Raw genomic sequence first — 16,994 nt, forward strand, 5'->3', positions numbered from 1 at the left:
TGATATTTTTGAGTAGTTTTGATGTTGAAGGCTTTTGCCATGAATGCGTTTGATTTCAAATAAAGCTTATCACGAGATTTATTTAATTGATGAGATGTGTGTTGATTAATTTTGTTGCGATGAGCCTAAGTAAAGGCGAGCATGTGATGGCATTTGTTGATTAATTTTGTTGCGATGAGCCTAAGTAAAGGCGAGCATGTGATGACATGTGTTTTGAATTATATGTTTTATTTAAAAGTGTTACAGAGCAGGTTTGTGATGTGATGTGTGACACCCAAAATGTGAATATTCCTTTATATTCAGATTATTTCATATTATTATGCGTTGGAGTTTTTAGGGTGTTATATTTTTCACCCTTAAATGCCACCACTTGATTTGTGGCGCTACCATATGATTTATTCTCTTTGTTCTCCCCTTAATTTTTACATATATAACCAAAAATCTATGTTGGAAAGTCAAACTCTCTCTTGGAATAACTTTAGAGTCCAAGCAAATCTTCCTATCATACTTTCTGATAAGAAAGAAATCTATCTGAGAACATGTCACCCCATTTTTATACATAGTTGATCCCAAACTCAGATAAAAAGAGATTTGTATTAAGCAATCGACAACCAACATAAAATTTTGTTGAATTTCTATAATATGGTTAACTTTACTATACATAGCCGATACAAGCCCGAATAAAAAAAGAGAGTTATGTTATATAGGTGACAACCATCATAAAACTTTAACAAATCTCTACGACATGTATCACATAGAGAAAAAAAAGAACGGATTAAAAATTATCTAATACTTTTTGAAGTCACACACACCATAGGACAAGGTGCCCTAGGACAATACTCAAAGTTTCAACAATTATCAAACAAAAAAACAAATTGTGTTGTCGTGTGTAGTTCAAAATCTCCCATTTGATGTGAGCCACAAGCAGCATCTCCCCCGTGGCTACCTCGCAGTAGCATACTTTCCTATTCCCTGCCTTCTCTGATGTCATACCATATCATGCTATGGCACTGCCCAATCTTCTAAAAACAACCACAATTCCATTCCTTCTCAAAACTCATCAAAATGACCATATTCACTCCCAAACCACATAACAAATCATTCTTTTCCCCTCAAACTCATATTCACAGAACAAACTCACACAACCCTTTCATCAAAACCCCATTTCAACGCTTCCATTTCACACCCTCCAAACTCATCCACGGACACAGAATAGTACTAGTATCATGTAACAACAACACTCAACAACAAGAAACCAAAGAAAGCCACAATAAAGTCTCCAAGGCCAAGCCCAATGCTCTCACAGACCTTGACAATGATGTGGAGCAACATCATCTAGAGGGTTTTTCTGTGAATTGGCCACCATGGAAGAATCTTCCCCTAAGATACAAACTCATAGGGACTACTTCACTTGCCTTCGTTATTTGCAACATGGACAAGGTTACTTTATTCTTCCTTTTCATTATTATTTCAAACCCTGAAATCAAAATTGAATTTTTATGATTGTGAGTTTGAAGGGCAGTGTTAGAATTCTGTTGTGTTGAATTGGGTGCAGGTGAATTTGAGTATTGCGATAATTCCATTGTCGCATCAATTTGGATGGAGCTCATCAACGGCAGGGTTGGTTCAGTCTTCATTCTTTTGGGGTTATGCATTGAGTCAATTGCCTGGTGGTTGGTTAGCCAAGATTTTTGGTGGCAGGTAAGTTTCTTCTATGTTCTATCCTTATCCAAAGTTGATGTTAAAGAGGGATAGGGCTCATTTACAAACATTTCCAAATGTACCAGCATGATATGGCATAGTTGACAAATAACTAGGTCTTTTAAGCACGTGGGTGTGAGTTCGATCTCTTAAGGTGTTTATGGAAGAGCGCGTATTGGGAGAGGTCGGCCCTTTAAATAACTACGTACCTCGAAGGATTAGTCTTTAACTTCCGTCTGGGGGTAACATTTCCAAATGTAGTTATTATTATATAAATAAAGTAAAGGTATTATGGTGTGTGAACTTGACTTGAGGGCTTTGGATGGCTTATTGAGCTATTTGGAAAGTTAGTGCGGAGGTTAAGAGAACAAAGCATAACTGAGCTGGCATACGATTGGTATAAGAATATTGCATTTATTTCTGGTCTACGTTTAATTTATATTCTACAAGGAACGGAGACATTGAAACCAAATATATTCACTGTGCATTAAAACTTTTCCATTTTGATGCACCTAATTGACAATTGTCTCCACTCCATAAGTTTCTTCATGCTGATGAAAATGATGCATACATGTTAATTGTAAAAGACTGGAGGATTATTGAATTTTGTTCCTGAATGAAATTTGGGTGTTTGGCCACAAATGGTTCAGAGTTTTTGATATTGATGTATTTTTAAGTTATGTTTTCCTTCAAGATGATTAGTATAAGAATCATGTTTGGATCCAGGAGGGGGTCATTTAGTAAGTTAACTTGTTACCGATTTTCTGTTCAGGAATGTAGTGAAGTTCATATTTGTTCCTTCCCACAGTTCAAGTTAAAATTTAAATAGTTGAAATGCCTTTCTAAACACCAATTATATAATCTTTAAGTAACTTCAAACATTTATTGTCGAATACCTTTTCTTTTTTAAAATCTGTCATCTTTGTTCTTTAAGGATTCATATAATAATTTTGTTTGATGCACTTTTCATCACATTAAGCTACCTGCATCTAACCTGCGATATCATTAACAAAACATTGTCCGAAGTCCGAACAACCTCTTTTATTGACAATTATCTCATTCACAGCTGGTACTAAATATTTCAGTTTGCCTTTTGTGTTTATGATATTAAACTGTTGTCATTACGTTTCAGAAAAGTTCTTGAAGTTGGAGTACTAGTATGGTCATTGGCTACAGCTCTTGTTCCTTTTCTTGCCGGATATTTGCCCGGCTTACTATTGACAAGGATTTTGGTCAGTAATTTCGTTTTAACTTTTTTCCCCTTTAATGTATATTTTTTCTTACTTTGCAGATCCATAATCCATTATCTGCTTATGCAGTCAATATATCCTGTCATGTTAAAATTTCACATGGTCCTGTCATCTAAAACTATTATATCTATCTCTCACTTCATAAATATTCCCTTTGTGAATAGATAGACACAAATTTTACATGAGAAAGTCCAGTGAAATTGTAATTTTCAATTTATGCATGAGTTTTTGACTGATCTCACAGAATAACTTGGTTTTACAGCATTTATCTTTCCACTGGATGTTCTACTTATATCTGCTACGGTTATTGCTATTTAACATTAACCCTCGTTGCATTAGATATATTATTCGATGCTATTATATTGATCACTTTCCTCCCATTGTAGGTTGGGATTGGCGAAGGTGTTTCGCCATCTGCTGCTACTGATCTCATTGCCAGGCATGTAACCATCCAAAATACATATTTGGCTCACTCTAATGTGTTGTTAATTTGTATTGTTCTTTTATAATTTGATATTTTTAGGTATCTTATTATTCTAGGCGGTGTGTTCAGTTTAGATTATTCTTAATAGATCCATAATAATTTAACATGATTAGTTTCTTGCTATAGTGTAATGGGGGAAACTGGAAACTCTAACTTTAACAATTTCACACTCTATCCATCCACTCCCCTCCCAAAATGGATAGTTGTATCTTGCTTAAAGAATGTAGGATGAGTTCCTAGGTGCGCACACTGTTCACTCCTTACTGAGGCTATTTTTAATTTAATCAAAATCCAGTCTTTAAGCAAACAGTGACTCTGAGCGGAAAAATTAACTTTTTTTGGTAAAATCTAACTTCTATGTAAAATTGTTGGTTCCTGGCTTCCCGCCTCAGCCAACAGTTTATTGAGATGAGTTACACATAAGATTGTGTACGTGTGTTTATATTCAATTCTAGGATTGTAAGCTAAAAGAGTATTTTCACAAATACCTTATGGTTGTTCTATGATCTATCGATTATATTATTCTTCACCATTGTGATTGATAATGTTGATCACCATGTACAGGTCAATACCATTGGAAGAACGCTCACGGGCTGTAGCATTTGTATTTGGTGGCTTGAGTGTCGGAAGTGTTCTCGGGTATGCAATTTCTATCATGTAGTAGAATATCATGGGATTGTAATTCTTTTTTTCTATTATTCTAATCTCAATTTGAACATTAATATTTGTCAGGCTTCTTTTTGCTCCTCCCCTCATCCAAAATCTCGGTTGGGAATCAGTGTTCTATTTATTCGGTCTCTTGGGGGTTGCTTGGTAAGTAGAAATAGAAAATATCTAGTAAGCATCTTGTGTTGCAAATCCGGTAATTTGATTATGACTTGTGTTATGCAATAAACTTTGAAGGTTTTTGGGGTTTCAATTTCTCGAAGATGGTGAAACACAGTTAGCTACAAAATCTATTTCATGTAAGCACTTCTTTTAAGTTTTAAGTTTTATTATTTTGACGAAAAAAAACCTGATTATTATTGAATGAATCGTAATAAATAATGTCTTTCTCGTTGGAAATGTTTTTTCAACATATAAGTGGACTAGTCTTATGATCTGTGCTTTTGTTTAGGAATTGATAAATTATAACTGAAGAAAGTGTCTGTGACTATGCCATTCTTTATATGTTATGCGTTGAATGTTGCCTGCATGTTTATATATGAGTTGCCCGTGCTGTTCAGTTCCAAGCTTTTTTCTTTGGTTTACTCTTTTTGAGGATTGTGGTTTAATTGGTTGTTTCTCACATTTGACCTTGGTTATCCACAGCAGCACAGGGCAACACGACACAATCATGGCAAACTTCTCTAACAGAAATGAATAGCTCTTTGAAGGTATTGGTAAAATATGTATGGCATTTTTGGAGCCTATTCACTTTTTTGCCCATGTATGTTTGTGTGTGTGTGTGTAAAGATTTACACTCATTAGATTCTTTTTCTGAGTAAATACTTACAATATATGCCACGGACCTTTGTTTTGTGTTTTTTCTTAAAATATAGGAAGTACCATGGAAGGCCTTTTTCCGAAGTCGTGCTGTATGGGCAATGATATATGCTCATTTCTGTGGTAGTTGGGGTCACTATACTTGTCTCTCATGGCTTCCCACATATTTTAGGTAATCGCTGCGCATTCAATACTTTACCTGTTTCTACATTTTAGAGTAACATTTTACTCTAGTATTATTTACAGTTTTTACCTGATGGAGAATCTAATCCTTCAATCCATATGATGTGTAGTCAGGAGCTGGATCTAAATCTGACAGAAGCCGCATGGGTAAGATTAATAGTTTTTTTCTTCATGCCTTTGGGACTGAAAGTTAATTGCTTTCAGTATTTGTTTGAGTTCGACGGAAAGGATGTGTGCAATAAGCCAGTTACATACATACTAAAAATTGTGAGTTCTTAATCGTTTCAGGTGTCTATTCTTCCGCCTCTGGCTTCAATATTTGTGACAAGTATTGCGTCACAGTTGGCTGACAGCTTGATTTCTAAAGGAGTTGAAACCACTACGGTATGAGAGGCATTGAAACATCATTCAACCAATTATTTGTTGCTTATTATATGAATACTTACTGCTTACTATATCAAATATGTTTCCTTACGGTTTTCTCCTCCGGTTCCTTTCTAACTGCCGTTTTTGTAGAGAAATAGGTGCAATACAATAATAAACAGTTAATGGTATGTTATGAATAAGACGATTAATTTTATAAAAACACAACAAAATCCATTGATTTCCTTGATTTGTGTAATGATTGTTTTGACGTTTATTCTTAATTTCTCTGTCGCCGGAATTTCTCTTAAATATAGGTTCGAAAGATCTGCCAATCAATTGCATTTTTATCTCCTGCAGTCTGTATGACTCTTTCATCGCTGGATCTAGGATTACCGCCTTGGGAGATTGTGGGCCTTCTCACAGGTGGTTTAGCCCTCTCAAGCTTTGCCTTGTCAGGTACTAGTAAACCCTGTAAATATAACTTATCTGATTTTTAATATAATAAATTATTCAGATCATATTCTTTGTTTTTTTTCGCCTTAACTTTATGTATTTATTCGCTCCTGCAGGACTTTATTGTACTCATCAAGACATCTCACCAGAATATGCAAGTATACTTCTGGTATGTATGCATGAACTTATATCATACAAAGAAACATTGCTTGATATGCTAGTTTTTAATTGTATCCGTATCCGATAATTCTGACCTTTTTCTTGTTTACAATTGTCTCAGGGTATTACTAATACCGTGGGAGCTGTACCTGGAATCGTAGGTGTAGCCCTCACCGGTTATCTTCTTGATACAACTCATTCATGGAGTGTAAGTTGTTTCTTTCCAGTGATAGTTCTTTTCTCAAAATTTGATGCATGCATATTGTTTGTATTTAATTTGAAATTCATTTTTATACCATGTAGATATCACTATATGCACCATCGATCTTCTTCTATTTGAGTGGGACTGTCGTATGGTTGGTGTTCGCCAGCAGTAAGCCTCAAAGTTTTTCTGAGGAAAACTGATAGTTGGTTCAATCATTCGACGAAACCATATGATAAACAGATTTTTGACCGAGGGAGTGTATATCTGTTTGATCTACAAGTCAAGATTAGTTATTTATGTACAAAGAAACAATAGCATAGATTCATAGGTAAGTTACTATTTGTTTATAGAAAGTGTATATTTTTAATTGATGATGCTGGTTGGTCACCAAAAAACACGTTGTGACATGCTGTAATTTTTGAAAATTCACTACCTATGGCAACAAAATTGAATATCACTTTCAATTTATTTGTTATAAATTTTACAATTTCCAGTACATTGTGAATATGCAAAACCCTATCAAACGCCAAAGGAAACAGATTTTTGGTTTCACCTAGTGCCACTGAGCTAAGCTAGCTGCAAACTTTTGTAATAACATCTGGTATATGAGCAAATACAATAGAGAGAGGAGCAACTGTTACTGGCTTTGAAGGATCCGCATATATAGGATTCAATGGCGGAATATCACCAGCCGAGTTTACGCTTAGAATGTTTCTATTTAGAAACATTGTTTGGCTATGTAAATTTCCATCCTTTGCTGTTAAATGATACTGTCTTCTCTGCGCTATGTAAACTAGTGGTTTCTGCACAACTGCTCTAGATAATCTTGAACTAAGTTTCTTAAAATAGTTACATCATAAGCATACTGATATGGACTAATACTTATTCCAGTTCCTCTTCCACACAATTCATTACCTGCCCAAAAAAAAAGCACCATAAATTCTTAAGAAATAAATTTTCATTTTTAAGTTGCGACAGTAGCAGAGACTACTTTGTCGCTTACCGAGTTTCCAACCATGAATAGGGTAGTTCTTGCTAACAGTATACCGTAGAAAAGACTCCGGCATTGGCGTAGTTCAAAGCTGCAAAAGTTAAACTACGATTCATTCATAGATCTTCCGGTAATAGTATTTAATCCAAATGTAACCTTAACCCTGAAAAGTACCAGACATTAACAAGATGAATCTGTTTAGTTCTAAACTGTGCACACATGTTTTTTTTTACAACTCGACAGGGAGAGAAGTGATTTTTACATTGGTAAACACCCTTGAGTGAAACCAAACAATTCTTTAGGATTCAAAACAAATGGAGTACAGGGTTGCTTATTATCTGCAGTCCCACATGTGAGTTTATCTTGCAACATTCCACCCAATCTTAGTTTCAAAGGTGAAAAAGGCTGCAAAACATTCAAAGGCATTGATATTTTAAAAAACACTCAAAACAGTAGTGAAACAGAAGTAAATTGCTGTGAAAAATACAGACATGTGAATTCTTTCTTACCCTTTTACTGCATTTAACAAAATTTTGCTTTTGAGGTCCTGCATGATACTATTGATCTTTACTTTTGTGCTAGTTGAATTAGATAGGGTAAGTTGTTGGTTTATGGTTTATTACCTGACAATATTTTTATTTGTAATTTTTATATTGGGATAATGTAAACAAGTTATTGATATTTATAGATCAATAATTTTTAATTTTTTTATTGATTTTTATTGCATTTTAATAATATTTTCTTATCTGTAAAAAATAAAATTTTAATTTCTATTGAGAAATACATTTTCTAGTAAAATTTTAAATCATCAATAAAAATTTTCATATAAAAAAATAAATACTACAACAATTATAATAACAAATTTTTCCATAAAATTTTAAAGTTTTATTTTTGAAAAATTCTATAAGAAATTTTTATAGTACTAAATATAAAATTTTTAGGGATACAAGAATTAAATATAAAATTTTGTTTTGAAAATTGTGCCTTGACTTTATTAAAAATTTAGAGTTTAGGTATATTTTAAAAGATTTTCAACACAATTTTACTTGTGGTTTTTTAAACATGTATCTATAGGGCTAATGGTACAAGTTAACATGTCATAAAAAATTAAGAATTTAGATATTACATTTTTCGATAAAAATTATGAAAAATTTAATATAAATTTTTTGATGTAAAATATAAGACAATAAAAAAAACTTTAAAGAAGTTTTTCGAATAACTCAGAAAATTTCTTTGAAAATTTCGAAAACTTTGCTCATTAAAATTTTTTAATTATCTAAAAATTTTTGTATAGTGAATTTATGATTATACTCCTTTAAAAACAATTTATAAAAAAAAGTTAATATTTAACACATTAAGAAATTAACTTTTGATGAACCTCGCTCCATTTTGAACTTTTAATACTATTACTTGCCGAAATACACTATAGGTATATCTGCAGAAAACGTTAAATATTAGAAAAATTTATAGAATATACTGCGAAAAATCTTATGTACTTATGTAAGATAACGTGACAGAGATTTTGGAAAGATATTGTTCCTACTAAGAATACTAATTTGCTAACTCTTATAAAGTTGGTCAGATAGAGCCACAAGAGAGTCATTGTAGATGACTTTTCTGTTAAAATATTTGAGTCTATGTTTTTTTTTTAAATGTGTCTCTTCTATAGTGATTCTCTCACCCTGATATGAAACAAAGGAGGTAGAGACAATTGAATGTCACTCAATGGTCATAACGACCAAATATTCATTCATTATGTAATTCAAGGGGCGTGTTTGGACATGTTGACGTCACGATGATGAATACCCATAAAGGCGTGTATGGGGTATCCCGACCATGGGTAGCTTATTTAGCATCTCATTGTGTATCTCGACCATGGGTGACTTATATGGCGCTTCATGGGGCTGTTAAAAGATCAATTTCATCTCACGCCCAGACCCATGTCATAACCCTTATGATTACCCCTCCCCCTCCCCAATTCTGGGATGTGTACAGTCCCACAAGCATAAGTCTGAAGAGGCAAAGTGCTTAAGGGTAATGTCATTCATACCACCAATTTCCAGAATGTATACAATTGTGTAAGCATGAAACCTGAAGGGGCGAAGTGCTTAAGAGTAATATTGTCAAAATCTCCAATTTCTGAAATATAAAATTACATAGAATGTATTGAACAACTCAATAGTAATTTTAAAGGTTAATACTTATATGACACCAATAGTTACATGCCACTCTTATTAACTTATATGACATCATCACAACATCACATGCAAACAGTCTAATACAGTGACCCAAGGGGAATTGTCCAAACCCAATTTGGTCACAAAATAGAAAATTATTATTATATCAATAAACACACAGTGGCCAAATGGGATTTATCCCTCCCAAATCACATTTGGTGACTGATATATACAATACTACAAATAATACATTTCATGACTAAACTTTCACGTCGTCCAGAAAAAAAAAGGTATTATGCCTAGGTGCGCCATGTTTTATTTTTTTTATAATAATAAAAATAATATATTCCCTCAGTTATTAAGAAAATCGATGGTACAAACAAATAAGTACACGCTTCAAATCCTAGCTATTGTAGTTTATGTTTTTATTTGTTTATAAGTGTAAATTAAAAAAACTAACCCTTTGGTGTTTCTTTTTACCCGAGGGAACAAATAATCAGATTTCGTCAAACAACTATTGCAGTTTATGTTTTTATTTGTTTATAAGTGTAAACTAAAGGAACAAACCCTTTGGTGTTTCTTTTTACCCGAGGGATCAAATAATCAGATTTCGTCAAACAGATTTTAACCTAATCCTTTGTTATATGAAGTCGTCTCAAACTTGCATGCATCATTCTTTAGGATGGATTGCAAGACATAAAAAATCTCCTATGTTCTTCTATTTAGAACAAAATATTTTTTTTGCCCTTGCAATCTATCTCACATAATGATGTTGATTTTGTTGTTGTATTTTTGCTCATTTGATAGATTGCAAGTGCAAAAAATCATTCTTGCTTCAAGTTACACAAAGAAGGGTTCTCAACCTTTGAAAAGTTAAACAGAGAAGGGATATTAACTTATCAGTAATAACTGCAAATATTTGTTGTTATAACTGCAAATATTTGTTGAAAATATTTGTTGTAAACAATTTACCTTAAAATTTTGTGTAAACAATGTAATATTTAAAATTAAAAAAATGTAGAATTATACACCTCGATTTTTATTAAAAACCGAGGTGATAGTTTAAATGAGATGATTATTTACCACGATTTTACAGTTAACCAAGGGGTATATTAATCATTCTTTACTATATAAATACTCGTTAAACAGTTTTTACTCTAATTCTTAATAATATGAAGCATCCCCAAAGAGAGGAAATATTTACCACCACTACAACATATCTATGGGTTGGATTCGAAGTGCATAAAATAAATATTCTCATGGTTGGAACATATAACCCATCACAAGTTGGATAAGTTATGGAGTGTTTTTTTGCATATGCAACATAAAGGTATGCAACAAAACTTGGATTCCACCAAAGATCTCTATCATCTTGTATGGGATATCTAGCATCTAAATCTTAATATCATCGAAGATTTGTTGTATATAATGTATTTTTAATATTATGTCAAGACAATGTTACAAAAAAATGCGCATTCATCTCGGTGGTTTTACATGCCCGAGGTGATGTTTAAGCGTTTTTTTATATTTTCTTCACCGGCCTTAACAAATATTTTCTGTCCATTTAATATTCGTCAATGTTCAATACGCTTCCATTAGTGATCCACGTGAAACCTAAGGGATATCCATTATAAAACCATGCTGAATATTGAAAATATAACCTAAACGAAAGATATGAAGCGCTTGAAACCTAAGGACGCATGAAAAAGTTCTCTTTGATGGATTGCAAGAGTAGAAATTTTTTTGGCTTCAAGGTTTGTCTTCTTAAATATTTATTTTAATCGAAAATAATTTGATATTTGATATTTGATCTTAATTATCTTACCCTTTTTTCCATCAGGAACAAAAGATCTAAAGTCTAAATCTCGAGGAAATTTGATTTCTATCTTGACCCTAGAGAAATTTATTTTTATCTTGAACTATATGGAATTTTACTTTAATTTTAATTTTATATTATGTGTAAACAATGTAATATTGAGTTAAACAATTTAATATTCTGGGTAAATAATGTAACAAATTTTAAAAAACTAAAAAAAATAATAGTAATCATACACCTCTGTTTTTTATAAAACCGATATAAAACATACGCTAGTTTTGTAAATATTAAAAGTGCAGTTGCTTGGGTTCGAACCCATGTGCATATAATTATAACCCTCGATTTTCGAATCACTGAGGTGTTAAGTGGAAACTTTTCATGACGTCATTCGTTACTTCGATGTCTTCGCCGAGATAAAATACATTTCGCGTCCAACGTTATTTGTTGCAATCTCAAAGAGAAAATAACCTACGGTGCCTAAAGAATTTTGCCCAAACTCCATTTGGCCAAATAGATCATAACTTACAGAAACTTAAAGAAAAACGCATAAAACCCATGGAGTTGATGGGAGGGTATTGACCCACACCATCCTACTGTCTAATTATCACCATATTGTAAAGTAATCCCTCTTACCTCGTGATGAAGCTTCCACAAAACCTTTATGTATCTCTGTGCAATTCACTTATCTGTTCCCTCACATCCGCTTCCTAAATTCCCAAATGCTTCAACCGCTCCAATTTTTTTTCTTTCGTTAACCTAATTCTAACATTTTTGTTATAACTTATAGTTCCAATCAAACGTCCCAAATATACAATTAACCCTATTGTTGCTCACACACCCCTCGTACTAAACTAATGTTAAAAAAATATCTAACGGTAATATACTTATAAAATTAATTCGAATTAAATAAATTATTTCTATTAAATAAATTATTTTAATTAAATAAAATGTTACCGTAACATTTTTATTATTAAATAATTATTTTAAAATATCTCAATCAAATAACTATTTAATTATAACTAAAGATTTATTTATTTATTAAATTCTATTTATTTTAATTACTACTAAACTAACTTAAAATTATATAATTATCATTAATAAATTAAATACTTCTAATTTAAATTTTAACTCTCTTAACTCAACAATTCTAGTAAGTATTCAATTACTAAAATACCCTTTAGACACTCAATTCACCTAAAATAACACAATTAATCAAAATAAACTATATAATTCAAATTAGTGGCAACTATAGAACCCTCCTTCATATCCATTATTATTATTTTAAGTCAAAGAACATTCTTCATATACTTGTTTTTAATTGTATCCGACTATTCTTCCTTTTTTAATTTTCTATTTTCTCAGGGTATGACTGTTGAGGATGCACATGGAATTGTAGGTGTAGCCTTCACTGGTTATCTTATGAATATAACACATTCATAGAGTATAGGTTGTTTCTAATTATAGATGTTTTCTCATAATATAATGCATATCATTCTGTATTTAATTTGAAATTCATTTTTATACTACTAGATATCACTACATGTACAAATTAATGATAGCATAGTAGCATGTAGGTAGGTATATTAAGTTTTTGTTTTCTTTCAATTGTAGCATACTAAAACAGTTGCATATTTTTCAATAGATGATGCTGGTTGGTCACCAAAAAAGAACAGTGACATGTTGTAATCTCTAAGTCAATTATTTGTTGCAAATATACTAACTTTTGATGCTTTGCTTTCAAGTTTCAACCATACAAGACAATTTGAGTAATGTCAACATTTTTTTAAACTCATTAATATCTCACCAAACTTCCATGCAATAAATTTTCATTCTTTTGTCTTGTCATATTCCTGTAATGTTAGTTGTAAGATAAACAAAGGTCATAAAAACGTACACATGCCTCTGATTCATCTCTGTGGCTCTCATTTATCAAAAGAAAATTGCCCAAAATCGCATGAGCTTTAAAAACGACACAGACAAAGATACCAGACATGAGACAGACACGTAAACGTCGGTAATAACTTAAGAAAATATAAACAATTGAATTTAATCACATGTGTCGTATTTGACATCAGACAAGTTTTTAATTTAGAATGTCGTTACTACACGGGCTATGCGCATTGAGAAAAATCCAGCATTAAAATTGTGACAGAAAATGACTCACTACCTATGGTATGAAATTGAATGTCGCTTTCAATTTATAATAATGAAATATACAGTTGTCATGATAAATGATAAACTGAATAGTCTAATGGGAATATGCAAAATCAATCCAATTCCTAGGGCTTGGCCCTCCAAACAAACTAACAATAGTACTTTTTTGTGTATTCTACTATGTTTAACTTTATTATCAACCACCAAGCGAAACCGATTTTCGGTTCGCCTAGTTTCATCGAGCTATAACTAGCTGCAAGCTTGAACAGCAGCATCTGGTATATGAGCAAATACAATAGAGAGAGGGCCAACTGTTATTGGCTTTGAAGAATCAACATATATAGGATTCAACAGAGGAATATCACCCGCCGAGTCTACACTTAGAATGTTTCCATTTAGTAACATTGTTTGGCTATGCAAATTTCTATCTTGGGCTGTTAAATGATACTCTCTCCTCTGTAACTTTTCCGCATAAGGAGGCGAAGGTTTCTTCGCGTAATTTAAGGTCACTCGTGCATTTACAGTGGCGCTGTCGTCTAAATTCAGAAACAGTATTGTGATTCCCTTCTGTAAGATAGTATCATCAAATCAGATTTTGCAAAATAACAACATATCTTCGAAATAATTGTACTAGAAAAACTTCACTCACAGATTCCTTTGCGCAATGAGCATAAGTTCTGATCTTCTTTGTTCCGTAGAAGGTAGTTGACAGAACGCGTGATCCCATGAGTCGGTGCCAAAGAAGAGCACTGTAATAGTCTGGATTTGGCATGAAAGTAGTTGTATTCAATAAACCGTAGTTTCCTCCTATCAATGTCTGTCTGCAATATGTGCTGGTGCCATAAGTAGCTGACATGCCTAGTTGATCCAAATACCTGCGTTTGATATGATTATATATCGATAAAACGCTTCAAAGAAAGTCCTACTTATATATTCATAAATCGCGGAGAGTTACACTAACCAGAAGCTGTTGACAAATGCATCAGACACAAGATGGCGGCCGCTATTGTAAGACCCTCCAGCTTCACCAACCCATGCTTTAGCCGAGCTTCGTGAACTTCGAAGTACATTTTTAAGGTTGCGGAATATGTCAGTCACTCCATCAAGAAAGGTTGGATCGAGAATTTTCTCGACTAAGTGATCATCAACTCCTGTATGTAAATAGCTTTCAGTTAAAATCAAATTCATGGAAATTGAGAAAACATGAAAATTTATCATCTTTTGTTGGAAAGTACCTGGTCCGAGATTATAAATATGGTGTGTGACCACATTTGCGGAATCCTTCGATTTGTTCAAGAATTCCGTAAACCAATTCACATCAAAGAAGCCTCCAGGTGCAATGATTAGTGGCTTTGGCTCAACCCCTCTATATACATCTTGGACTATATTTCTTAAAGCAATTACATCAGAAGCGTATCGATCCGGAGTAACACTTGCTCCAATTGCATGTCCACACAACTCATTACCTGTCCAATAAAAAAAGCTTCTGGTAATTTCCATTTTTCTTTTCATTCTAATTGTAACAAAAAAAACATTCACTTACCAAATTCCCAACCATGAATTTTATACTTCTTGGCAACCGTATAACGTATAAGAGACTCGGCATTGGCATAGTTCCAAGGTCCAACAGCAGCAACAGCACCAGCATCAGAAGTAAAAGATCTTCCAGCAAGAGCATTTAATCCAAATATAACTTTAACCCTGAAATATACTTGACCAAAACAGTTTCCAAATCACAAAAGATGAATGAATCTGTTTAGTCCTAATTCACAATTTTTTTTATAACTCTAAAGGAAGAAGTGATTTTTACCCTGCTTTTTGGAAAAAGCTGTTTAGCTCATCCCATCTTTGCATTGGTAAGCATCCATGAGTGAAACCAAAATTAAACTTATCTTTAGGACTCATAACAAATGGAATACAAGATTCCATATTATCTTTAGTCCCATATGTCACAATATCTTGCAAGGTGCCACCCAATCTAATTTTCAAGGGTGAAAAAGCTGCAAAACAATCAGAAGCAATTACATCTTAACAATCTTTCATCAAAACTAGTCATGAAACATCAATAAAATTTCTCTGAAACATAAACAGACGTGCGAATTTTCTATTACCTCTTACTGCATTTAACAAAATTTTGTTATTGAGGTCCTGCATGAGATCAAAATTACAAGATCAAAATCACCTCTTTAACTTTATCAACTCTATAACATTCCTATCGCGCAATCGAAAAGTTTATGATATAATCTCATCATTACTTTGCCAGAAAATAATCAATTTGTTCTCTATAATTAACTAGTACATAATGATTCTCTTTACTAAAAAAGGTATAATTTTTTTTACATAGCAACAGAGAACTAAAACACCACAAACAGCAGAAGAAGAAAAAATCATATACCAGATTAAGCAGAGAAGCATGACCCCAACTACATTTTCCCCAGTCACATTTCTCAGGTGGCCACCAATCAATAGTAGCACAAACAAAATCATTATCAATCCTTCCAATAAAAGCTTTGCCATGAATGACAACAACTCCTTTATCAGAAGTTGAAGAGTTTCCTATACCATTCACTCCATTGAAGCTTAACAAGTAAAAACATAAAAACATACCCAGAAGCTTATTTTGATAACCCATTTCCAGAATGAATAAAAGTTAAGATCTTTATGGTTTTTGCATAAATGGGTCAGCAGAAACAAGAAAGAATTGAGGTTTTGTTGCAGCAGAGCAGTAGCATCAGAGGAATGACAAAAACTTAGGTACAAGAAAGTTTGTTATGACTGTACAAAGGCCTGCTGGAAAAGACAGTAGAATTTCATTTGTATATTGCTGGCAAAATATTTGGTATTATTTATACAAACAATGTGAGAGAAAAACTCACACTTACTCAGGTTGAAAAACAAGTGTTTTTATTGCGTATAATAAAAAACACTCATTATTTAAATATTATTAGTTCCAAATTAATGTTAGGGAAAATGAAAAATGGTGACCGTTTTGTTTTACAATTTACTAAGATGTATGCACCAAAAAAGTTAAACTTTTTATACATACTATTAAATTAAAATATATTTAAAAATATTATTTAATTGTAAAATGAAAGATGATAATTAATCAAATATACTAAGTAAGTATTAAGAAAAACTATTGAAAATAAGAGTTTTGTCTGTAATTAATTGAATTAAATTAAATATTTTTTCAACTCATGATTAATTGTGTACGTAATTATTAAGTATTATTCAATTTGATAAAATAAATTATTATTTTTATTAAAATTTAAAAATAAATTATTTAATATTTTTAATAATAAATAAATATAATTGAATGAAATTCTTTTATTATATTATTTTTTTTAAGTATCATTAAAAGCATTTATTTTAGATGATTTAATTGGATGAATTTGTATAAGACTTTTTAATTTCCGATGCATGAAAATCAATCTATTTATTTTAAAAGTTATAAATAATGTTACTTTCTAAGTAAAATTTAAAGACCTAAGACCAGTGTTTTAAAAATTGGGTCGGTCATCAAATCGGTGAGGGTATTAGGTCACTGGTTTATTGGTTGAATCACTGGGT

The 16,994-nt window shown here is 32.2% G+C and overlaps 2 protein-coding genes across 3 annotated transcripts; one reads left to right on the forward strand and one right to left on the reverse strand.

The window, feature by feature from the left end:
- Positions 1-859: 859 nt before the first annotated feature.
- On the forward strand, positions 860-6,844 carry LOC131633042 (probable anion transporter 6, chloroplastic). 2 transcript variants are annotated; one of them, XM_058903763.1, is made up of 15 exons: positions 860-1,440; positions 1,556-1,701; positions 2,834-2,933; positions 3,338-3,390; positions 4,000-4,074; positions 4,168-4,248; positions 4,339-4,400; positions 4,750-4,811; positions 4,977-5,092; positions 5,214-5,250; positions 5,392-5,487; positions 5,784-5,925; positions 6,039-6,091; positions 6,203-6,289; positions 6,385-6,844. In XM_058903763.1, exons 1-15 carry the CDS (start codon positions 1,066-1,068, stop codon positions 6,484-6,486), a joined length of 1,587 nt encoding a protein of 528 aa, XP_058759746.1. In that variant the 5' UTR covers positions 860-1,065; the 3' UTR covers positions 6,487-6,844. The 2 variants fall into 2 exon arrangements, with proteins under 2 accessions (XP_058759746.1, XP_058759738.1); XM_058903755.1 differs by having other exon boundaries at positions 861-1,440; positions 4,747-4,811.
- On the reverse strand, positions 6,816-16,257 carry LOC131606312 (heparanase-like protein 3). The gene is made up of 9 exons (XM_058878594.1): positions 15,820-16,257; positions 15,536-15,572; positions 15,235-15,424; positions 14,968-15,125; positions 14,660-14,890; positions 14,386-14,575; positions 14,074-14,299; positions 13,675-13,991; positions 6,816-7,117 (listed from the first exon to the last, which is right to left on the reverse strand). Exons 1-9 carry the CDS (start codon positions 16,054-16,056, stop codon positions 6,859-6,861), a joined length of 1,845 nt encoding a protein of 614 aa, XP_058734577.1. The 5' UTR covers positions 16,057-16,257; the 3' UTR covers positions 6,816-6,858.
- Positions 16,258-16,994: the final 737 nt, after the last annotated feature.

Source organism: Vicia villosa, linkage group LG1 (assembly GCF_029867415.1).
Source record: "Vicia villosa cultivar HV-30 ecotype Madison, WI linkage group LG1, Vvil1.0, whole genome shotgun sequence".
Taxonomy (NCBI): domain Eukaryota; kingdom Viridiplantae; phylum Streptophyta; class Magnoliopsida; order Fabales; family Fabaceae; genus Vicia; species Vicia villosa.

Coding starts and splice junctions, on each gene's coding strand:
- LOC131633042 (XM_058903755.1), top strand. CDS start 1,066: ATGACCATATTCACTCCCAAACCACATAACAAATCATTCTTTTCCCCT. Junction 4,812..4,976: donor AAATGAATAGCTCTTTGAAG/GTATTGGTAAAA, acceptor CTTAAAATATAG/GAAGTACCATGGAAGGCCTT. Junction 5,251..5,391: donor ATCTGACAGAAGCCGCATGG/GTAAGATTAATA, acceptor TAATCGTTTCAG/GTGTCTATTCTTCCGCCTCT.
- LOC131606312 (XM_058878594.1), bottom strand. CDS start 16,056: ATGGGTTATCAAAATAAGCTTCTGGGTATGTTTTTATGTTTTTACTTG. Junction 15,573..15,819: donor ATGCTTCTCTGCTTAATCTG/GTATATGATTTT, acceptor GATCTCATGCAG/GACCTCAATAACAAAATTTT. Junction 14,576..14,659: donor TATTTATAATCTCGGACCAG/GTACTTTCCAAC, acceptor ATTTACATACAG/GAGTTGATGATCACTTAGTC.